Source organism: Rhinopithecus bieti, unplaced genomic scaffold (assembly GCF_001698545.2).
Source record: "Rhinopithecus bieti isolate Rb0 unplaced genomic scaffold, ASM169854v2 scaffold_1618, whole genome shotgun sequence".
NCBI lineage: Eukaryota > Metazoa > Chordata > Mammalia > Primates > Cercopithecidae > Rhinopithecus > Rhinopithecus bieti.
Window position 1 is genome coordinate 1,404,898 of NW_016803937.1, and position 23,757 is coordinate 1,428,654.

A 23,757-nucleotide genomic window follows, 5' to 3' on the forward strand; every position below is an offset into this window, starting at 1 on the left:
CCCCACTGCTTTTACAAGCCTCCCCGGGGGATGACATGGGAGATGGTGGGAGCTCTCTATCAGTGGAGAAGGTGGAGGTTTGCACTCAGAGCAGGGGACGTTTAGACTTGAAGGGGCCAGGCAGGAAGGTACTGGTTTTACTAAGACCCATGTTTATTGGGCACCCACTAAGTTCGGGGCCCTGAGTGTACCAAGTGGATTCTGACAAAGAAGCTGTCACAGGAACCCCAGCTTGCTGCAGAGGGGGGCCCAGGCTCCAAGGCTGGTTGTCAGGGTTACCAGGTGCTAGCTCGGCTAGGGGCTGCAGGCTGCGCTAGGTGGGACTGGGCTGGGCTGGTACCTGTGCCTGGTGTCGGCCCAGCTGTAGTTGCAGTGGTCAGCTGCTGCTCTCCAGCCCAGTGCAAACAGCTGTGCCAGGTGCACCCTGGGGGACCAGGCTGCGTGGGCTTCCTGCAACTGGTGAAGCTGCCAGCCACTTCCTCTGTGCTGTCTCCAGCAGACAGTCCTGGGTATACAATCCTCATTTGCCTATAAAGCAGGCCTTGGACCATCTCTGCCCCAGCCCCAGTGTTGGCTCTTTGTACGAACAGACTCTGAAACCAACAGACTCTGAAACCGTGCTCAGAACGCACCCTCTCTTTAAAAGACTCCTGGAGGCAGTCCCTGGGGGCCTGGCAGTAGCACCTGCTTCTGTTGGGCCTGAAAATGACAGAAGGGACTGCCGGATGCCCACCTGGGGCACTCACAGTGGCTGCGCTTGGACTTGAAGGGGTCCCGGAGGATCATGTTCATTGGGTGCCCCCACTTACAGACAGGCCAAGGTGCTGAGCCCTGCAGGACTCACTGCTCTGTCCAGCTCGGGGGCAGGTGAGGACCGGCGGCCCGGGGAGCGGCCTCTGGGGCCAACAGAGATAATTTTCATTGTGGCTGGTCCTGAGCCTTATCCACGCACGCTCCTGTACCTGGTCCATGTTTGTTACTTGAAAGAATCAGGCATTAGTCTGTGTGGGGAGGGTTCATGGGGCCTGCAGGGTCCCCACCCAGCCCGGGCCCACAGGTCCCGCCTGCTCTTCACATTGAACGTGCCTGTTACTGGCCCTTCCCCTACCCTCTCCTCCAACACTGGACCCTGGGCGATCGCCCCTGTGTCTGTGGCGGGATTTTACCAGGAGCTGGACAGAGTTGGGGCCAGAAGACCAAGCTGCCAGCATCAGGGGAGGTGAGCAGGGTTGGCTGCCGCAGACGTGAGCGTTCACGGGCATCAGGCAGGGGAGGCAGGCACCTCAGAGAATCGCCTCCCCACGGGGAGAGAGGAGAGGCCAGGGGCCAGGAGAAGGCAGCCTCTTGGTTTACAAGTTGTGGGTGTGTGTGAGGGAGCGGGGTTGGGGGATCAGCACCTGTCCCATCTGTGGGCCCTCCATGTTCAGGCACCTTCTTGCACAGTCTGTGAGGTCAGTATCACTGCGGGCCCCACCCCAGAGATGGGGAGGCACAGGGGGTGGGGGTGTCCGCCACCTCATGCCGGGCGGTGGCAAGCTCCCCAGGACACCCCAGCTCTGAGCGGGGCAGGTGGCGAGAGCAGTGGGAGGCCTTGGTGCCCACGCCAGAGTCCTGAGGAGAAGTGGGCTGGCTGTATCCCCAGTCCCTCCTGCGTGAGCCTTAGGGCATCTGAAGTGGCTTTTGAGTCAGGACCAGGACCACGGCTTGGGCCTTACTGTGACAGGTGTCCTGGCCGAGGCCCGGGCGCTGGCTCTGGGTATGGCTGGGGCTGTCCTTCCTTTACCAGGCTGTGGGTCTTGCTGTCAAGGCCCACCTGAAGATGAGGATGTTTCTGTGACTCAGATGGCCCTGGGGGGTGGTGGGGGCGCAGGTGAAGGGAGGAGGGCAGGGGTCCCTCCAGTGCACCGCCCCCAAGGGACCCCGGCTCTTTGGGAGCCCCTGCCAGCCAGCCAGGTGGGAGGCAGCCAGGTGAGGACGAGGAAGAGAGCACCCCAGACTGGGAGGGGTCCCCAGCTCAGCCTGCCCGGCTACCTGTCAATCAAGCCAAGCCACGCCACAGGGCTTGATCTCCCAGATTCCCCAGGACGGCCTTTATCTCTCGGCCCAGCTGTCCCCACAGGCCGGCGTGGCCACATTTATCTGCGGGTGACCGGCCCTGTGTGCTCAGCCTCCTCACTCTGACTCGGGGCACAGCCCTGCCGGTCTCCCTGCTGTATGCTGCCGGGGCAGCCAGCAGCCCCTCTGTGGTGTGGACACTGAGGCTGGGGAGAGGGCAGGTGCCAGCAGGGGCTGAGGTTCAAACCCCAGACTTCTCCCATGACTGCCTCACCTCCTTAAGATCAAAAGGTGCTGAACCCAGATGAATTCATGTATTTAAGATTTTATTTCATCTTAAAACTTTAAAAAAGGACACTGGAGAATAATGAAGCCTTTGTTTACTCATCACTCAGAGTCAGTGAACATTAATATTTATGTTCTTGTTATAAAAGGAATAAATATAAGGTCCCCTTATTTCTGTGGGCCTTTTGCTCCCCACCTGACTTCCAAAACGCAGCCCCGCCTGTCTGCCCTGTGGTTATTTTTAATGTCAGAAGATGATCCAGTGGCACCCGCCGGCCCCTCAGGACTGTTTTTGGTTGGGGAGCAGCTGGGTTGGATCTGGGCAGACAGGGTCAGGCTGGCAGGAGGGCCCTGGCCTCTGTCCCACCCACAGTGACAGCCCTGGTGACTGGTTGGGCACTTCTGGGCAAATCGCTGCCTTTCCTGAACCCCCCAACCCCCTAGCAGACATGATAGCCACGGGGGCCGTGCTCAGTGTCCGGCAGCGCCTGTCTGGCTTCTGGAGTTCAGTGGTGGCAGCGTGCCGCGTGTCCCTTTTGGGGAAAGGCCTGAGTGCAGCTTGGCCACGCCTACTCCCGCCTCCCTCCCGGCGTGAATGAGCAAGTGATGCAATCAGCCAGCCTCTTGCAAATCCGGAAATCCCTGGCTTGCCCGCAAGGTCCCCGAGGCCCAGTTTCTTTTATGGACACCCCCCCGGCACACACACGCACACCATGAGGAAATGGGACTGTCAGGTCAGGACCTGCCCCCTCACCCTGTGTGGCAGAGAAGGAACTGCCTAGACCCGCTGACCCAACCCTGCTGAGCCCCGAGGGTTAGACTGGAGAGCTCTGGACTGGTAACATCTCCATGTCCCTGGGAGCCCTGGGAAAAAGGGAGTTTCCCACTCTTCACCTCTTCTCTTTGGATGAGGAGTGGAAGGGAATTTCAAGTATTTTATCTTAGGAATAGCAGCAAAAACACTGACTTTCAGACATTTTTCAACCAGACTTTCCTGGTGTGTCATAGCCATCTCCACGCTGGCATCCACGCAGTTGTAGTGGGGTGGTTAATTTCGGAGAGATAGGCGGGCGGGCGGCCCGTCCCGCACCTCAGGACGTTTCCCGTCTGTTTGCTGGCTGGGGTCATCAGTTAGTTAGCGTGGATGTCTTTCCTGGGGTCTGTTGCTGAACTTCTAAAATTCCACAGGATTTGTTCAGCTGGGGAAAAGCCACTGGAGCCCCCAAGACCTCGGCTGGCCAGACCTTTCTGAGCGTTACTCCCATGGGGAAAGAGAGAAGAGCCTGCGGCCGCTCTGATGCTCTCACTTCCCACAGTCTAAGCAGTGCGGTGCCGGGAGGGCTGCGAGAGCCACGCTGTCCGGGTGGCCCGGGCCGGGCTCTTGCCCACTTCTGGGGTGTAGAGGTTCCCACTGGCAGATTTCAAGCTCCTAACAGCTACGAATCACCTTGTGGGCACAGGGGGTGAAGGGTAGTGCAGCAGGCAGTGAGGGTGTCGAGGAGTCAGTGCCTTGGGGTTAATAGGCTTTTACTTCATTTTAAGTTGTGGGGGTGGCTGTTTCCCCACCAGCTCACAGATCTCCGAATAGTGGCTCAGCCTGCCCACATATTGCAACAGAAACCCCCGACACATACACACACACACGCTGGCTCAGAGCTGGATGCCTTATAGGGCCCAGGAGGACTTGCTGGTGTCTGGAGACCTGTCTGAGCGTACCTGACCCCACATCTGAGCGCCTTCTGGGGCAGGGGTCCCGGCCATCTGTGTGGAGTCACTCAGGCTTCTGAAGCACATGGTGCTATTTTGGGTTTCATCGTATGCCCCCAAAGCAACAGGGCAGCAGGGTCAGCTCTGTTCACCACACGCCCCTGTGGCCCCTCCCAGGCTGCGCCAGTGCCCCGCCGTCCCCAGGTGACTGGCCAGGTAGTTCCAGGATAGCGGGACAACCCGCTTCTGTTGGAATCCACAGAAGATCCTCTCTGAGGAAAGGGCCCTGGCCTCATGGAGTCTGGCAGCCGGGCTGTGCGGGGGTCTCACAGGCAGGCACGTCAGGGTGCTAAGTAGGCACAAAAAGGTGTCATGGGCACCTTCCAAGCGGCAGGGTCACCTTGCTCACCTGGGTCTCTGGAGGCAGCGACCCCACTCACAGCCCTGACTATAGGTGGGACTCCGTGGCCTGGGGTTGGCGGGGGGCGGGGGTGAGGAAAGGTCCCTTTACAACACTTGAGGGGCACCTGGTTTATCAAAACAGGTCCCAGAAAGTCAGAACCTGCCCTAGGGTCTGGCACGGGACTGGAGCTGTTTAAGGAGCTTGTTTTTTTGATGGACCCAGCCCTGGCCCTGGGGTGGGGTTGGGGTCGTCACATCCCGACCTCCCCCAGAGCTGGCATCTGCCCGTGAAAGTCACTGCCACCCTCTTGTCTCCACAGTGCTGCTCACGGCCGTGAACTGCTACAGCGTGAAGGCCGCTACCCGGGTCCAGGATGCCTTTGCCGCTGCCAAGCTCCTGGCCCTGGCCCTGATCATCCTGCTAGGCTTCGTCCAGATCGGGAAGGGTGAGTACGTGCCCCAGGCCCCACCGGCAGCCCCTCGAGGCTGCGTGTCCTTCACCGGGCATGAGGTCCCAGTCCCCGGTTGCCTCCCAGTCCGCAGCTCTGAAGTACTGTACAACGTGGAGACTTCCCTCTGGGAAAATTACCCAGCAAGGGGAATCCTACCCAGAGGGGACAGGAGTGCTCCCATGGGACAGCGTGGCCACCACTGGGAGGGGCTCTGGCAATTATCTGGCAGTTATTCTTTTTTTACGCTGTGATGTCTGTGAGGCTTGAGTGCCCAGCTGATGTGTTGTAACCTCACCTGGGGGGATGTGGGACATTCCAGGCCCGGCAGGGGCCGTGCCTGCCAAGCTGACCTCCCTTGCGCCATCTCACCCTGGGTCTGTCAGAGTCCCATGTGCTGTCGCTCCCCACCCTCCCCTGACGGGGCCATGCTCCTGGTCCTGTTGTGATTTATTCATCATTCCGTGGGCAGGCGTGGGATTGTCTCCGTGTTTCTGTCTGCTTTTTAAAGAAGATCAGATAAGCGTGGAAAACAAACCTTGTAACCCCATCACTCAGATGTGTCCACTGTCAGCATTTGGGAGCAAGTGAGAGCAGCCTGGCCCACAGGTTTTAAGACTGGCTGGCCCAGGCTTTGTTCTTATGCTGTGTGATCTTGGGGAAATCACTGACTCTGAGCCTTTTCCCCAGCTGCTTTCTCTTGGGGCTGCTGGGAGGAATAAAGAGAATGAGTATGAAACAGCCCCCGCCCCCTGCACCTGCGTTCTCCGTTGACATGGACTGACACAGTTGGTATTTTGCTGGGTGTCTCTGGACCCTTGAACACACGCCCCGTAGATCTGTGTTCTATGTCCGCCTGCAGAGCCTCCACCCTTTCTGCACTGCCATTCCGCAGTGAGGTTGGGCTGGGGTTTCACAAGCAGTTCCCATTTGTGTGGTCACAGACCCTGAGACACACTGTCGTGGGCACTGGATCCCACCCGTGGTCGGTTACAGTTGAAGTGGAGGGCCCTGTTGCTTGAGTCCAGCATGGGTGCCTCTGTCGGCAGTTCCTTCTGAGTTTGTCTCCATCCATGTTGGAGCCAGCCTAGGAGCAGAGCAGTTAGGAGCTGGCCTCATTCTCTTCTCTCCCAGAGCCTCAGCTGGAGATGTCTCCAGCCCTGGAGCTGTGGAGCTGTCGCTGGGTGCCTGGCGGATGCACCCTCTGGTGACTTGGAGTCACTGATGGCTGCAGAGAGGCTGCCTGGTCCAGCGTCCCCCGTCGGCGCTTGTAAGCCCGGCAGGCCGCTAGCGACCCCCAGGGCTGCCAGAGGCGGGCACGCGGCCCTTGCTCTCCGGACGGCAGCGGAGCCCACCCCCTCACGCCACAGCTGTGAGCTGCCCCTGGCCCTCGCCACTCCCGCACCCGGCCCCGCCAAACAACGCGACACCTCCGAGCGCCGCCCTGCATGGGGCCTTGCCTCAGGGCTGGGCTGCTGTCTTATGTGCACTCTGCCACTGGTGGACTGTGAACTGAACGGGTGCCCAGCAGCACCCAGCACCCAGTGTGCAGCTTTAGCCGGGCCTCCGCCTTGCTCCCGGCGCCCCCTGCTGGCCGCACACGACACTTCGCCTTAGGGACAAAGGCCGGTTGCAGCTGGGGAGGGGTCTCTGCACCAAGCAGGTAACCTGGGGCTGCAGGGGGATGCAGCGCCGGGCTATACTGACCTCACGACAAGGAGGCGAGCTCCAGGTGCTGGGGCCAGACTGTCTTTATCAAACACATCAATCTGTACAAAGCCTGCAGCAGGCGTTCATCGAGGGGAAGTCCCACCCGATTCTCAGGTGGTTCTGAAAGGTGGCCCAGGTCAATGCTTCAGGAGCTCGAGCCCATCCCCCATGCATGTGTCTGACCAGGGATTCTCAGAGTCACCCGGGGTACCAGAGCCACCCAAGAGCTGGCAGGACAGGGCTGGCGGGAAGTCCCAATTCTGAACCTTCCTGGGACCTCAGGTTCCAGCACCTTACTCAAAACAAGACTAGCTCATTCCATGGCTCCCGGGCACTCAGAAGTTGCCCAGGGAGGTGGTTGGGACTGAGTAACATGTTACAGGCAGGAGACAAATCAGCCCTGTGCCTCCCAGAAGGTGTGCACGAAAGGGTCCTGTGCCTCCCAGGAGGTGTGCACGGAAGGGTCCTGTGCCTCCCAGGAGGTGTGCATGGAAGGGTGCTTTGCTCGTGAAGGCCTTTGCTTGACTGCACTCATCAGGTAGCCAGGAAAGATTTAGGAGGGGAATGTGATTTTTGTAAAAAGGAATGTCAGTAGGGAGAGCAAAGAGCCTTTTGTTCAACTTGAATACATAACTGACACAGTGCAGCATTTGCAGAATTCCTGTCTCCTGTTTGGCTTCAAGATATTTATTTTGTTACCCGATGAATGCCTTGCTTTTAGAAGATACATTGTGTTGATCTTTGTCCCAGTTGTCCAGCTTTATAACCCCAAGGGCACAAAGCCCTTGGGCAGCTGCCCCCTCCCCTCGCTGGTACCTGGCAGCAGAGCCCCCAGATACTTCAAGGCAGAGACTCCGGCCCCAATTTTGCAATGATTGGTCAGTGACCCTTTCCGGGTCTGGAGAATGCAGCGAAAATCTGGCAGAGCAGGCCTGGCTCACACACCTGTCCCTGCCTGTCCCGCATCCTGGGTGCCCTGCTCCATCAGAGCTGAAAAGGCTCCTCTTTGCTGCTGTTGGCCCCCAGGTGGGCTCTGTCCTGTGGAAAGGCACTGGTCCTAGGGTCCCGGAGGCCGTTGGCCGACCGTACAGCCTCTTGCCTGTTTCCTCCGTGTCAGGGAACTTCGTGATCACCCCTTCCCAGTTGGCCATCTACAGAACTGTCTTTCCCATGTGCTGCATCTATGCCAGGTCCCAACGAAGACATGGCCCTGCATCCAGGGCTCGTGGGGGAACGTGAGAGCCATAGGCACGTGAATGGTGAATGGGAGAGTTGCAGTGGGGCATAGGCAGGGCCCTGGTGCAGACCAGAAAAGCTCTTCTGAGGGGTTGGGCCTCCCTGAGATGTGGGCTGGGAGGGGCAGCTGGGTGAGTGACAGGGACCAAATCTGGTCAGGAGCCCTCACGTGAGCTCTGCGTCTTGGGGGAGCCACGGCTGCCCCTAGGCTGGGGCGTGAGGACACGCAGGCTTAGGTGTCACACGGGGTTCTGCAGTTAGTCCCAGCCTTTTTGAAAGGGGAGACAGTACTCAAGTTAGGTTTCAGATCTGACCCACCGTCCCATGAGGCCCATGCTCAGGCTGTTCCCTAAGGAGAAGGGTGGCTGGGCCCTCGCCTGCAGGGTGGAGGGTGGGAGCGAGTGCACAGGCTCTGCTCTCTGCTGTCTGAGCCCAACAGCGGCACCATGTCCCTCCTAGAGGACACAGTGGGACCCTTTGTGCTTTTGCTCAGGCTGCAGCAGTCGGCGGCAGAACCAACTAACCTCTCCTTGAGCAGTTACGCGTTGGATAGTTGGGCAGATTAAAAAAAGGTTCCGTAAAGACTTTCTTTTCCTTCTCCTCCCACGTTGTGTTATTGGAGGTCATTATTCCCTGGAGCAAGATTTGCCCTTTCACTGTGTCCACAAAGAGGAAAGAAAGCCACAGCCAGCCAGGGCGGCATGCCTCTTGCTGTCCTTCACCCCAGGAGAGGAAAATGTTTCCCCTGCGTAGGGCTCAGACCCCCACCCAGTGGCCTTGCTGGGCTGCTGGGCCCTGGGGTCCCGGTGGCTGAGACCCCTGGATGTGACCCGCACCCATGAATAGGGCCCTTCGGGATGGTCCCGTGTCCCAGGCGGAAAACACGTGTGTGCCACTGGGCTGTGGAGGGGGGACTGCATCTGTGTGTCACATGACAATTTTGAAATGATGGTTTTCCTTTGGTTCTTCAGCAAGTGGGGCCCCTTAGACCCAGAGACGTGGGGTACCCTGCCCCAGGTCCCACAGCCATGAGCAGTGGGCAGGTCCCTCCCCACCCCCACTGTGGCCCTGGGTGCAGTGTGCAGGGTCGTGCGCTGCTGGCGGAAGGCCCACACCTCTGTTCCCAGGGTGCGCAGCGCTGGGCCCGTCTGCTTTGGGAGGTTCATGTGGGCTCTGTGTTCCGGGCAAGGCTGACGGGACAGTCTGTCCTGAGAGGCTGCGGGTCTGGAGGACATCTCTTCTCAGACTGGTCCCTGAGCTTTGCTGAGCTTCCCTGAAGGCAGCCCCCTGAGCCCCTCCCCCTCTGTCCTGAGGAGCTTACTGGAAGAAGAGGTGCCGCCACCCTCATCTGGCCCTCATCCGGCTGGGGGTGTGCGGCCTTGTCTTGATCCCTCCTTCCTGTGGGTGTCCTGTGGGTGGGGGCGTCCGGCCCCCAGGCAGTGTTTCTGACAAAGTCCTCTCAGTGGTCACAGCACATGCCCAGCTGCTGGGCTGTTCTGGTGGGAAAAACGTTTCACCCACACCTTGGCTGGCTGTGGCTGTGGGGTGTGGAGGGGTCACCTCGTGGGGGGTGGATGGAGAGGCCCCCCCGGGCTGTGGCTTAGAGCCGTTCCTTCTTCTGGGCCTGGCTTCACCTGAGTGTGTGCGTGGACCCCGAGCTGGGCTTTCAGGCACCCCCAGCAGAGCTCAGCCCAGCCTGCTCTGACTCCCAGATTGGGACTGCGGGCTTCCGGGGTGCCCTCCCGGAGAGAGGGCAGGGGCAGGCGCTAGATGGGCAGCTGCCTTGGGATTCTAGTTTTGCTGCCCCCCCTGGCCAGGGTGAGTCTGAGCCTCGGTGTCCTCCCCTGGGGAATGGGCTGTCCTCTCTTGCAGGGAGGAGGCCAGGCTGACCGTATTCCCCGCATGGGAGCCACAGCCATGCAGGGTCTAACAGCCCCTTTTCCTCACCTCACGCCCCGACTGCCACTTTCTCCGGGGGTGACAGCAAGAGTGGAGCAGGCCTGGGTGGGTGGGTCTCAGCCTCAGAGGGTCTGGTGCTGAGGCCCTTCGAGCAGAGGCCGGGGGAGAGTCGGTGAGAGGCCCTGGGCCGGGTGCTCAGCCTCCTGGCTCCTCAGCCTCCTGGCTCCTCAGCCTCCTGGCTCCTAGACGTCCGCTCGCTGTGTTTCCTCGTGGGACACGGGCTCTCTGGGGCTCCTCTGGTGTGGAAGAGAGTCCTGTCAGATCAGACCCCACCCTGAGGACGCCACTTACCCTTAGTCCGTAGAGGCCCCACGTGCACAGCCACAGCGGGGTTAGGGCTTCCACGGCTGAGTTTTGGGGGATGGGATGGAGCTTCAGGCCCCACTCCCCTGGCAGGAAACAGGGCAAGCCCCAGGGCCTCAAAGTGAACCCCAGCTGGGGCCAGGCTGTGTTAACCAAGGGAGGAGTCGGCCACTGCTCTGCCTCGAGCTGCCAAAGCTCACTTTCCAGAGAAGCTTCCAGGCTGGCCTCCCTGTGGGGTACGCCAGGGCGTCTCTCTGTGAGGCGTCTCAGACAGGCTGAGGGTCATGCAGGGACAGACAGGACACTGCACTCAGGGGCGCCCAGATTGGTGCCAGGCTCCGCTCCAGTCAACCTGGGCCTGGAGCCAGGGCTGCGGCATTGGCTGCCCCAAGGGCGGGTGCTTTGCGACTCAGGGCACCTCTTTTGGGCCTCGAAGGCCTCGCAGTTGATAAAGGACATTTGACCTGCTGCTTGCTCTGGGAGCTCTGAGTGTGTCCTGGGCCTGCCATGCTTCTGTGCCGTTGGCCTCGGGAGGATGACAGGCTGGGGAAGCTGGGGCTCTGCCGGGGCCGTGTGCTGGGATAGAACCAAAGGATAGAACGGGGCTTGCTTTCCCGCTGCCTTTACCTCCCGGTGCCCTTGGTCAGACGCGTGGACGGAGGCCAGAGCGGCTACGGGAAAAGGTGAGTGTGGGAGGCGTCGCAGCCACAGCCCCGTGCTGGGGACAGTTCTTAGGGTCTTTTCTGGCCTGTGCAGCTGGAAAAAGCTGTTTTTTCTTCTGGCGTGAGGTTGGCAGCCCTAAGCAAAGAGCCTGCTCCTTCGTGAGTTTCCAAGATGGACAGGCACTGTTCGTGGTCAAAAAGTGCCGTCTGCTCACTGCCAGAATCCCCAAACCCAAATTCCTGCCGCATCACGGTTCCCAGACGTTAGATGGCCAGAACGAAACAGGCATCTGAAAAGTGGTGCCGTGACCTGGGGTGGGCAGACCAGAGGAAGCCCCAGGTGTGGTCCCCAGATGGGGCCTGGGCTCTGGACCGAACCCGTGTGGCAGTCACTGCATGTCCTCCCCGAGGCCACAGGGCAGCTAGCTCCAGGGTACTGACCACAGGGGGCTCACAGCCCCCCAGCCCTGGCTGCGGCCAGCCCCCTCTTAGATGAGGAGCCATTGACTGTGCACTCGGCTGGTGAGTGAGCTGCAGCTGTCCTGCCCCGACCATGTCTGACGCACTGAGAAGCCAGGGAGGTCTCCCCTGAGTGACACAGTTGGCCCCTCATGTGTGGTGACAGATGCCCACAGACTGGCTTTAGCAACAGACATACAGATGGTCCCGGTCCTGGCAGCCAGAGGTCCAGACCCAAGGTGCCACCTTCCCCTTCCAGCTGCCCATGGCTCCAGGAATCCTCGGCTGCTCCGGCTCTGCCTCGCCTGGGTCTGTCTCCTCCGTGTCGTTGAGGATACTTGTCATCGGCCTTAGTGCCCACTCTAATCTGGGATGATGTCATCTCAAGGTCCTTTGCTAATGACACCTATGGAGACCGCATTTGCAGCTAGGACACATCCCTCAGCTCCACTGGACGTGATTTGAGGGACACTGTTCAGCACACTCCACCTAGAGCCCCAAGGGGCCGGAGTGCAGCGCGGTTGGAAGGCGGAAGGCGCCAGCACAGCGGAAAGTCCACACGTGAGGAGTGACCGTCTTGCCCCTGAGATGTTTCCAGGGCTGGGGCAGGGCCCCATCAGCCCTGAGGTTCCGGGATGCCCTCCCTCTCCACATTCCCATGTTCCCAGGCTGGGCAGGCTGCTCTCTCCAGGGACACAGCATTCATGGGGAGACGTTGTCCTCTGAGTCAGGAGCCAGAGGGTTGGCCACCTCACGGAGGAGGGGGGAAGATCCCGTTCCCATGTGTGTTTGGCCACTGGGGGCGTCCCCGGGCCCTGTCAGCAGGATGGCTTTAGACACAGCGGAGTCTCCCCTCCAGCCTCGGGGTGGATGGTTCTCATGGCCACATCTGTGGGACTCAGGGATCAAGGCCACTTTTCCCTGAAATCATCTCCCCAGGGCCTTTGGAGCGTTCCCACCACAATTCCCCCTTTCTCGAGGGGATCCTGCTGACGAGGCAGAGGCTGCCGTGCCCGGGTCGCCGCCGCGTGTTTTTCTAGTTTGCTGCTCCCTCAGGGTTTGGCTGTGCGTTTGCTTTCGTGGCAACCCCACCAGCCCCTGAGGAAGATGCCTTTTAGGGACAAGGAAGGGGCTGGAAGGTCCCATTCAGGCTCCGCGCTGAGCCTGTTCTCGCGTCTCTGGGCTCTGGCAAATGTCACCATCTGTCCACGGTGATTCTCTTTCTCCCTTCCCTGTCACGCTGTCCCCCTTCTCGTGGGTGGAGGCTGACTGGATAGCAGACTGCCAGGTGTGGAGGCTGGGTGACTGCTGAATGAGTGGGCATCTCAGCCATTCCTTCCGGTCCTGCCCAGTGCCCGGGTCTTCATGTCGAAGCCAGGACCAAGCCCCAGTCTAGGGTCCGTGGGAGAGCCTGAACCCCTGCCTTCCTGCCGTCCCCCGTGAGGGGTGAGGAGTGGGTCTGCCGGCTGCACCCAAGGCTGTGAGGTTGGGGGATGTCATTCCTCTGTGCATATCCACTGGCCTCCAGGACCTTAGACACGTGACAGAGAGAGGCCCTGGACAAGCTATAGCCCAGGAGGTCCCTGCAGGGCATCCCTGGCCACACTGTCCTAAGAATGGAAGCCACATGAGTGGCTTGAGAGGGGCCCTGCCGAGCCTCCCTAGCTGGAGCTTGTCCAGGCTGGAGTGCAATGGCACGATCTCAGGTCACTGCAACCTCCCGCCTCCCCGGCTCAAGCCGTCCTCCCACCTCAGCCTCCCAAAAAGTTGAGACTACAGGTCTGCCACCACCACACCCGTCTACTTTTTGTATTTTTTGTAGAAACGGGGTTTGGCCATGTTACCCAGGCTTGTCTCCAACTTGAGCTCAAGCGATCCACCTGCCCCAGCCTCCCAAAGTGCTGGGACTACAGGTGTGAGCTGCCACACCCAGCGCGGGGACGATTCTTAAGTCTGTGCTTGGTCAGAGCGGCTGGTATTTCTTTTCTTGGAAGTTTCAGAGGCTGCAGAATGGAACTGTGCACCCCAGGGAGCACCACTGTGTAGGAGGTATCTGTCCCCAGCGCTGTAGTCATGGGGATGACTGTGACCACAGAATGGAGTGAGACGCTGATTAAAACATTAAAGTTATCCAGGCCTGGCCTGGTGTGGTGACTCACACCTGTAATCCTAGCACTTCGGGAGGCCAAGGCGGGTGGATCACCTGCGGTTGGGAGTTCAAGACCAGCCTGGCCAACATGGTGAAACCCTGTCTCTACTAAAAATACAAAAATTAGCCAGGCATGGTGGAACTCTCTCAAAAAAAAAAAAAAAAAAGGTACCCAGGCCTTAGGGCTGCCAGTGTCTGGCTCCTGCCTGAAGACCTCATACCATGTCAAGCCAGCATATTGTCCTTAGCAAAAGCAGCCACCCTCTGTGTGGGCTCAGCTGCCTTTCCTGTCATGAGGCTGGAGGTGGGTTCTGGGGATTGATGTGTCTGGCAGGGACCGTGGACTGAGGCCTCCTGTCCATCAGCTCAGGCTGAGTCCAGGGGGTCACAGTGAATGGAGCACGTGTTTCTGGCCTCCAGGGCTCACCTTCACCCCCTCCCACTGTGAGTGCCAGATGGGGGAGGCAGGACGATTCTCAAGCAGCCTGGCAGGTCAGCATTTCCCCACTTGTAGCACAGATGCTTCCCCCTGCAGAAGTAAGTGGGCAGGACACAGTAGGGCTCTGCAGATGTGAAGGGTCTGCACATTCCAGAACATTCCATCAGAGAGCAGATGGGAGGGAGGCCAGAGGAGCTGTGGGCGTCTTGGCCGAGGTGCTGTGCAAAGTGCACTGTCCTGAGCTGCTCTGAGCTGCCTCCGCTCCAGACCTGCAGGGTCAAGCCCCGCCTGGTGACCACCCGGTGACCGGGACCTGGAACACATCACACGCAGGCGGTGGGCCCCAGAGCTCATTCTTCTCAGGAGATCAAGGCCTTGGCAGGGCGGGGTGGCGGGCAGCCCCCAGGGAACCCACCAGCATCCCCATTGCAGGCTGAAGATCAAAGGCCCCAGCGCACCTGGCATCTGGCACAGAGAGAGCTGGGGGCAGAGCCGCAGGCATCCAGCATGCCACAGGGAAGCAGGTGCAAAACAGGAACCGGTTCCACCCACCGGGAAGGGACCCCACCGTGGGCTCTGCCGTAGGAAATCCGGTGCCACCTTTGAAGCTCGTACTTCGTGTGGGGCAATTGCCAAGGTCTTATGGGAACCTCCCTTCACGGGTCCCCTTTGAAATTTGCTCACCTCGTTGCTCTTCAGTGTTCCCTGGACCACCAAGGTGTTTCCCCTTCTTGGGCCCCCATGGTGACCTGGGGTCCAAGGCCACAAGGTGGGACGCAGCAGCCCCGGGGCCCATCCCTTCCTGGCCCTGCGAGACAGGCTGGTGACTTCTCAGCACGAAGGGCACTGTCACACACGGTTCTCACATGGAGTAACAGTCCACAGCCTGACCAAGATTTCCACTGGTGCCTCCAGCTGTGTATGCGCCTGGCAGGTGGGCGGGAGGGACCCAGCTCCTTTGTTCCGGTGGTGTCTTTGGTCTTGTTTCCAAGTTTTCCTTCCTGAAGCACACTGGTCTGTGAGACAGGTGTCTGGGGAATGTATTCCGGGCTCGAACACACCAGGCCCGTTGCACGGAGGAGGTAACAGTCACAGAAAGGGCCAGAGCTGTCCTAGCAGCCAGGCGACCTTTCGGAGACACCCCTTCCCCCAAAAGACACGTCTTCCTGGGGAACCCGTGAATGCTGGTGGCCTTATTTGGAAAAGGGGTCTTTGCAGAAGTGACTGAGGTTCAGGTTTTGAAATGAGGTCCTTCTGGAACAGGGTGGACCCGTCACGAAGTCCAGTAACACGTTTCCTCAGATAGCAAAGGAGAGAGCTCTGCACAGAGCCCAGGGCTCGTTCTTGGCCCGGCAGCCCTGCCCCCGTACAAACCTGTGTTCTTCCCCAGGCCTGTCCTGTGAGCCCTGGAGGGACAGCAGTCTGTTCCGAGCTCCCCACACCCCGAGAAGCGGGGCCCTAGTGGCTCTGGGCCTTCCTTGGTGCCGCAGCCAGGATGCAAACCGAGGTCCCCTGGCTTCGTACTGTCTTGACACTCGTGTCATGAGGTCTCAGGGAACGTTCTTAAAGACAACTGAGGCTGCTTGACCCTTCCCTCCTGACCTCCTGTAGCATCTGAGGGGCCCTCCTGGGTGGTGGTCAGAGCTGCCGGTCCCCTCTCAGGTGGGCACAGCACAGGGCCTCCAGTGGGGCCACGTTCCTCTGGTTGTGGTTGGAACCCTGCACCCTCCATGTGGCTCAGCAGGTACATACCATTTGTCACAGTGAAAAGCCTTCACTCCAGCATTTTTTTTGCTATGTGTTTGGCTCCAGGAACATTCTGGAACTGGCAGCATGACCTCTGTTCAGGGCTCTCTAACCCGACATTCCTTTCTTTGGCCCCTGCCAGGTGATGTGTCCAATCTAGATCCCAAGTTCTCATTTGAAGGCACCAAATTGGACGTGGGGAACATCGTGCTGGCATTATACAGCGGCCTCTTTGCCTACGGGGGATGGTAGGTTCTGGAATGTCTGGGTCCCTTGGTCTGGGGACACACATTCCCTGATGTGTCCAGGAATCCCAAACCTCCCAGCCATCAAGGGGCAGTTAAAGGGAGTGGACGATACAGAGTGGCAGGTGACGCTCCAGAATCACCTACACCCCAACGAAGCGTGGGGAGGCCGCCCGCTGCAGCCCTACTCTGGCTCCAGCTCTGTGTCTCAGTCTTGGCGGGTGAAGTTGGCAGGTGGAGGCAGCTGAGCCCTGCGGCCCCTCCGGGTCCCCAGCCTGGCTCCTGCGCTCAGGCAGGCCTCACAGGGACCTGAGAATCACCCTGGTAGGGCAACCGGGCAGGAAATGTGCAGGAGGGCCTGGAAGGGGTAGAGGGACCCCCAGAGCAGACAGGAGGCTGAGCTTCCACTCCAGGTCTGCTTTCCAGCCCGGCGAGCAGACCACTGGGGTTGGGGGGGTCAGGCTCACCAGCTGCCCTGGGGTGCTCTCTCCTCGGTGATTTCTTTTCCCTGGAGGATCAGACCATTTGAAAGCTGTTCTCTAAATTTTAGGAATTACTTGAATTTCGTCACAGAGGAAATGATCAACCCCTACAGGTACGTGCAAGAATGGACAGAGGTATCTTTTTTCATTATGTTACTGTGAGGCAGGAAGCAGCCACGTTCCACTTGAAGCCTGTTGGTTGGCTCAGGCCAGCTCACGGTAGGGCCGCGATTGGGGCCTCTGGGGCCAGCAGGATGTGGAGCGGGTGGCTTCTGGCCATGTGGCTCTGAGAACAGTTTCTCCGGACAGCGGGTGGCAAGTGAGGCCCCCACTCGGGGCGGGATGGTACAGAGGAGCTGCTTGGGCTCTCGGCTCTGGTCCCCGGCTGTGCAGCTTGTGGGCAGAGCCTTAGGATTCAGACCGGGGCAGCCTGACTTAGCTCGCCTGAGCCCTTGAGGTCACTCAGAAGAATCCCCATTTCTCAGGTGGGGAAGCTGAGGCCATGGCCAAGCACCAGCCAGGCCTGTGCAGTGTCCCGCTCCAGGCACAGCCTCCTGCTGCCAGCCTGTGCTCTCTTGCTGCTTCCCACCTTCCCCGAGAAGCTGGGCACAGAGGCCGGAGCTGCTGCTGGCGAGGAGCCCACCTGGCTCCCGGGCACAGGGTTTGGCTTTCAGCCTGGGCTGCGTTGGGTGACATGTCATCCCTGTTCCTTCCAGAAACCTGCCCCTGGCCATCATCATCTCCCTGCCCATCGTGACGCTGGTGTACGTGCTGACCAACCTGGCCTACTTCACCACCCTGTCCACCGAGCAGATGCTGGCTTCCGAGGCTGTGGCCGTGGTGAGTCGCTACCTGCCAGCTTCCACCAGGGGTCTGAGGCTGTGACCAGTGCATCCCCTCCAGACTGGAGAGGTGCCCCACGTCTCTAAGCCTCCCCTACCCGGAGGAGTGGAGTGGTGGTCTCCCCTCACAACAGCCACAGAGGAAGTGTCTGGGGATTGTCCTCGACCTTGGCTGCTGGGGAGTGTCATGGGGAGAGGGGTTTAAAATCTGATTGCCAGGCCACACCCAGAACCAGCTGTAAGCCAGAAGACCTAGGGAGTCCAAGGCAGCGGTCGTTTTAAATCTGAGTGCAGAAAGATTGGAGTGTGCCACAGACTAGGGTTCTTTAGAAGGCACGGCTGCTGCTGGCTTGGCAGGCCAGAGGCCAAGCCCGGGCAGTGTCACTGAGCAGCTCAGCCAGGCTGGCCCCGTAGCTCCCAAGGCTCCTCCCATTGCCCTCCCAGGGCCGGGGGAACAGGGAGTGGGCGCTCTGGCCAGCTTCCTACTGAACAAGCTCTGACTCCCAGCCCACTGCCTGCAGGGCACCGTGCTGGGCCTGCAGAGGACCCCAGATAGAGAAGGCAAAATCCCCACCTGGAGGCTGCAGCTTGCTCCAGGGAGTCCAGAGGAAGGGGCAAATCAGGACTAGTGAGTGCTCCCCGACAAGCAGGCTGGGCAGGGACCGCTGGAAAGCCCTGTCCTGGGAAGTCCCCCCAGAGGCCAGAATCCAGCCCAAGAGGTCCTCTGCGGAGGGCTCTTGTGAGCGCACAGGGCTCCTGGTGAACGCGGGGAGGGCGAGAGCCAGCCGGTGGGGCCCAACTCACTGCTTGTGCCTGCCTAGGACTTCGGAAACTATCACCTGGGTGTCATGTCCTGGATCATCCCCGTCTTCGTGGGCTTGTCCTGCTTCGGCTCCGTCAATGGGTCCCTGTTCACGTCTTCCAGGTGAGCACAGCCCTACCCACAACAGGTGAGGGAAGCCCAGGCCTCATGGCCCGGTTCAACATGTTCCGTGTCTGTAAAGGGTTTGTCTCTGTGATACTGGGGATACACCGTTGCTCCAATAGGCCAGGCATGGTGGCTCATGCCTGTCATCCCCGCACTTTAGGAGGCCGAGGCGGGCAGATCGCTTGAGCTCAGGAGTTCGAGACCAGCCTGAGCAACATGGCAAAACCCTGTCTCTACAAAAATATACAAAAATCAGCCAGGCGTGGTGGCATGTGCCACCGTAGTCCCAGCTGCTTGGGGTGCTGAGGTGGAAGGATTGCTTGAGACCAGAAGGTTAAGACTGCAGTGAGCTGAGATGGTGCCACCGCGCTCAGCCTGGGTGACAAAGTGAGACCATCTCAAAAAAGAAAAAAAAAAAAAAAAAGCAGCAAGCTCAAATAATACAGAAGTAAAGGAAGCGTGAACTTTGGCCCTCGCCTCCCTGTTCCTGCCTGGAAGTGACACAGCTGTGGTGTCCTGGATGCCCATGGCTGCTGCTCAACCCCCTGGGCTAGAGTGAGCAGTGGCTCCCAAGTTTCTGTCCTTGCCAGCTGAGTTGGTTGGGGACACTGAGAGGCCCACAGCCAGCAGCTGGAGGGGCCTGGTTCCCACTCTGGCCAGAGAGGCCCAGACAAGCCAGGCACAGACCCTGTCCACTCCCCAGCCTGCCATGTCCCCTGTCCCTGTGCTGAGTTGTGAGGCCGTGGCTGACGGCCACTCTGTTCTGTCCACAGGCTCTTCTTCGTGGGTTCCCGGGAAGGCCACCTGCCCTCCGTCCTCTCCATGATCCACCCACGGCTCCTCACCCCTGTGCCGTCCCTCGTGTTCACGGTGAGCCTGCTGCACAGCCCGTGCCCTACGTCCCTGGGAGTGGTCCAGGGACTTCCCAGAGGGAGGCTGCCACAGCTTGCAGCTTTGTCTGGGGTGTGGACTGGGTGGCAGCTCAAATGTGGCCTCCTGCTGAGCTCCGCTGCATGCCAGAGAGTGCTGGAGGGCCTTTGGATTTTATTCCAGAAACAATATATGGTGACTGCCATAAGCAATTCAGTCCATCGGAAATGCAGGAGGCAGAAGCTCCACCCAGGTTGCTGCTCTGCTGGCCGCCTGGCTCACTGCACCTCTGCCTCCGCGGGCGCCTGCCCTGTGTTCATTTCTCAGTGGAGTGCATCACACGCAGTCTCCTTCCACTTCTGCATCTTTCCATGCCAGCACCTTTGATTGCCTTCGTTCCCTCTTGCTGTGTCACACATCACTCCAAAACGTAGTGATCTAAAAGGAAAAGCACTTCTTATCCCACAGTTTCCGTGAGTCAAGGATTCAGGGAGCTGGTGCCTGGAGCTGTGGTCTCATCCGAGGGTGTGACCAGGGCTGGAGAGGCCACTCCCATGGTGGCTTCCTGCATAACTATGGGCTGCAGGCCCCGCCCCTCAGCACACTGGCCTCCCTACAGGCTGCTTCCCCCAAAGCCAGTGAGAGACAGCAGAGGAAGCTGTGGTCTGGCCTCAGCGATCCTGGCCCTTGCTTACTAATCCTTCCCTGTGTTAGAAGCAAGTCAGGAAGGGCAGTGAGTCCTGGACTCTTTGGCAGCTGCACGGTCCTCGGGAGCACGGCTGTGCTGGGGGTTACAGAAACAGTTTTCTTGGTGACCACTGAGTTAGGTCAAGTTGTGGCCCTCACACACAAAGTCACAGTCCGGCGGAGCCCAGCTGCGTATGTGCACTGTGCTCTTCACCTGTCCTTAACCCAAATGTGGTCTCCATTTCCTTCTCCCTTCCCTCCTCCCTCCTTCCCTCCTCCTCTCCTCCTTCCTTCTCTCCTTCCCTCCTTTCCTCCTCCAAGACCTTGCATGTTGCTCAGATGAGGTTTCTTCTTTAAAACAAAATTCCCGGCCGGGCGCGGTGGCTCAAGCCTGTAATCCCAGCACTTTGGGAGGCCGAGACGGGCAGATCACGAGGTCAGGAGATCGAGACCATCCCGGCTAACACGGTGAAACCCCATCTCTACTAAAAAATACAAAAAAAACTAGCCGGGCGAGGTGGCGGGCGCCTGTAGTCCCAGCTACTCGGGAGGCTGAGGCAGGAGAATGGCATGAACCCGGGAGGCGGAGCTTGCAGTGAGCTGAGATCCGGCCACTGCACTCCAGGCTGGGCGACAGAGCGAGACTCTGTCTAAAAAAAAAAAAAACAAAATTCCCTGGTGCTCAGCTGGGCCCAGCCAGGATAGACGGTCCCCAGTGGCCACCACAGCCCTCCCCAGCCCTAGTTGTGGGCCCCAGGGCTCAGCCAGACGCCTCTCTCTTCCAGTGCGTGATGACGCTGCTCTATGCCTTCTCCAAGGACATCTTCTCCGTCATCAACTTCTTCAGCTTCTTCAACTGGCTCTGCGTGGCCCTGGCCATCATCGGCATGATCTGGCTGCGCTATAGAAAGCCCGAGCTGGAGCGGCCCATCAAGGTGAGCCCAGGGCCTCTGGCTCCCCCAGGCACCCTTCACAGAGGCAGGGTCCATGGGTCCTAAGGACCCTGAGTCGGGAGCCAGCATCCCAGCTCTGCCTCTGGACCTGCCCCTGCCTGCATGCACCTGGGCAGGGCCACGTCCACATCAAGCCCGAGTCTCCCCTTGGCAAACCAGGGCTCATGCCGCAGGGGGTCCCAGTGGGAGGGGTGCAAAGCTGTGTGTGCCCATGCTTTTACAGCAGACACGGGATCAGCTAATTCTGGTGGTGACTATTGACCCAGCTACAAGAGTGCCAAGTGTGATTGCAGGAGCTGGGGTTCCTCAGAGGACAACAGATGGCACAGAGCTTGTGCTCCCTTGAATGGAGGGAAGCAGATAAGGACATTGCAGTCATAGGTGGGCAGTGGTGAACCCCTGCCAGGGGCAGGGTAGAGCCGGGCCTGGCATGGCATTCAAAGGGCCATCGCAGCTGTGCTGGTAGGTGGAATGCAGGGTACCCGGCCCAAGGAGCGCCTAGGCCCCGCTGGACTCTCCTGGACTCTCCCCATCCCCAGCAGCTCATTCAGAGGGGCAGCTGTTATCAGTGAGCTGCTTTCTTCAGAAAGGGGGCCGTCCAGCAGAGACCATGCTCCTGCCTGGGGCCCAGCAAGCCACACTGCCCTGGCCGTGACACAGAACGAGAGGCCAGCGCCCCTGGTGGCTGCTGGCCAGTAGCTTTTGTCACTCAGCTAGCATATGGCTATCACAGGAGCCCAGCTTCCCTGCCCAGACCATCTCTCCCTCTGTGTTCCTGAAGCCTGGGGGCCCCAGGGGTGCCTGTGAACGCTGTTTAACAGGGGTTTTAGGCCGGGTGCAGTGTCTCACACCTGTAATCCCAGCACTTTGGGAGACTGAGGTGGGCGGATCACGAGGTCAGGAGATCGAGACCATCCTGGCTAACATGGTGAAACCCTGTCTCTACTAACAATATAAAAAATTAGCCAGTCACGATGGTGTGTGGATGTAGTCCCAGCTACTCGGGAGGCTGAGGCAGGAGAATGGTGTGAACCTGGGAGGCGGAGCTTGGCAGTGAGCCGAGATCGCGCCACTGCACTCCAGCCTGGGCAACAGAGCGAGATTCTATCTCAGAAAAAAAAGGAAAAAAAAAAAAAAACGGTCTTTAAAATACGGTCAGCCCAAGAACCCAGATGCAGCCCCAAAAGAAGGCTGCAGAGGGTGAGGAGGAGCCGCCCTACATGGGCACCAGCTTGTGCCTGCTGTGCCAGCCTAGCCACAGGGCCTTGGAGGGCAGCAGGAGGCCCAGCCTGGCCCAGGAGAGGCAGCACAGGGCAGTCACCGGGCACGGCGGGGGCTCAGCCCCCATGGGGACCTGCGCATGGGGTAGGCTTGGCTCTGCCCACCGTGAGCCTGGGCACGGGGTTGGCGTCTGTTCCTGGTGACAGGGCAACCATGTGGCCTGCACTGATAGGCTAGGACACGTGGTCAGCCCTGCGTCTCCCAGGGTGCCCTGTCCAAGTATGGATTCAGGACAGCTGAGTCAATCCCACAGCCGTGCCGAACCGCGGGTCACGGGCTGGGCCTGCAGGTTCCTCACAGCCCTGCCTGGCTTCTGTGCCAGGTGGAGCTTGTCTGCTGAAGGTGACAGTTTAGGCTGCAGCTTCAGGGATGGGCTTTTGCTCAGTGGTGTCCAAAACAGGGTCTCCAAGAGGGTGGTGTCCTGGCTTCTCAGTGGGTGGCCACTGTCTCCTGGAAGCATCAGGCCCCTGCGTGTCTTGGCGGCTCAGGGTTTCCAGGCCTGTGATGTGGGAATGGAGCTGTGACCTTCCCTGCCCGTGAGAGGCCTCAGGAGATGAAGCTGGCTCCTTCCATCCCTCCTCAGCAGCCGCCTGAGCCCCTGGCAACATGCCCAGCACTGTGTGCAGAGTCTGGAGCGGGACAGGCCGGTGTGTGAGGCAGATCCAGGCCCAGCACTGTGTGCAGAGTCTAGTGCGGGACGGGCCAATGCATGAGGCAGATCCAGGCCCAGCACTGTGTGCAGAGTCTAGGGCGGGACAGGCCGGTGTGTGAGGCAGATCCAGGCCCAGCACTGTGTGCAGAGTCTAGGGCGGGACAGGCCGGTGTGTGAGGCAGATCCAGGCCCAGCACTGTGTGCAGAGTCTAGGGCGGGACAGGCCGGTGTGTGAGGCAGATCCAGGCCCAGCACTGTGTGCAGAGTCTAGGGCGGGACAGGCCGGTGTGTGAGGCAGATCCAGGCCCAGCACTGTGTGCAGAGTCTAGGGCGGGACAGGCCGGTGTGTGAGGCAGATCCAGGCCCAGCACTGTGTGCAGAGTCTAGGGCGGGACAGGCCGGTGTGTGAGGCAGATCCAGGCCCAGCACTGTGTGCAGAGTCTAGGGCGGGACAGGCCGGTGTGTGAGGCAGATCCAGGCCCAGCACTGTGTGCAGAGTCTAGGGCGGGACAGGCCGGTGTGTGAGGCAGATCCAGGCCCAGCACTGTGTGCAGAGTCTAGGGCGGGACAGGCCGGTGTGTGAGGCAGATCCAGGCCCAGCACTGTGTGCAGAGTCTAGGGCGGGACAGGCCGGTGTGTGAGGCAGATCCAGGCCCAGCACTGTGTGCAGAGTCTAGGGCGGGACAGGCCGGTGTGTGAGGCAGATCCAGGCCCAGCACTGTGTGCAGAGTCTAGGGCGGGACAGGCCGGTGTGTGAGGCAGATCCAGGCCCAGCACTGTGTGCAGAGTCTAGGGCGGGACAGGCCGGTGTGTGAGGCAGATCCAGGCCCAGCACTGTGTGCAGAGTCTAGGGCGGGACAGGCCGGTGTGTGAGGCAGATCCAGGCCCAGCACTGTGTGCAGAGTCTAGGGCGGGACAGGCCGGTGTGTGAGGCAGATCCAGGCCCAGCACTGTGTGCAGAGTCTAGGGCGGGACAGGCCGGTGTGTGAGGCAGATCCAGGCCCAGCACTGTGTGCAGAGTCTAGGGCGGGACAGGCCGGTGTGTGAGGCAGATCCAGGCCCAGCACTGTGTGCAGAGTCTAGGGCGGGACAGGCCGGTGTGTGAGGCAGATCCAGGCCCAGCACTGTGTGCAGAGTCTAGGGCGGGACAGGCCGGTGTGTGAGGCAGATCCAGGCCCAGCACTGTGTGCAGAGTCTAGGGCGGGACAGGCCGGTGTGTGAGGCAGATCCAGGCCCAGCACTGTGTGCAGAGTCTA

General features: G+C 59.9%; 1 protein-coding gene across 1 annotated transcript in view; it reads left to right on the forward strand.

Moving 5' to 3' along the window:
- SLC7A5 (solute carrier family 7 member 5) overlaps positions 1–23,757 on the forward strand; it is a 43,958-nt gene that overhangs the window by 14,440 nt on the left and 5,761 nt on the right. Inside the window, exons 2-8 of the mRNA XM_017860055.1 lie at positions 4,770–4,895; positions 15,704–15,809; positions 16,357–16,401; positions 17,005–17,128; positions 17,952–18,055; positions 18,832–18,928; positions 20,401–20,550. Of these exons, the coding sequence (XP_017715544.1) occupies positions 4,770–4,895; positions 15,704–15,809; positions 16,357–16,401; positions 17,005–17,128; positions 17,952–18,055; positions 18,832–18,928; positions 20,401–20,550 (752 nt within the window). The remainder of the gene's footprint in view (positions 1–4,769; positions 4,896–15,703; positions 15,810–16,356; positions 16,402–17,004; positions 17,129–17,951; positions 18,056–18,831; positions 18,929–20,400; positions 20,551–23,757) is intronic.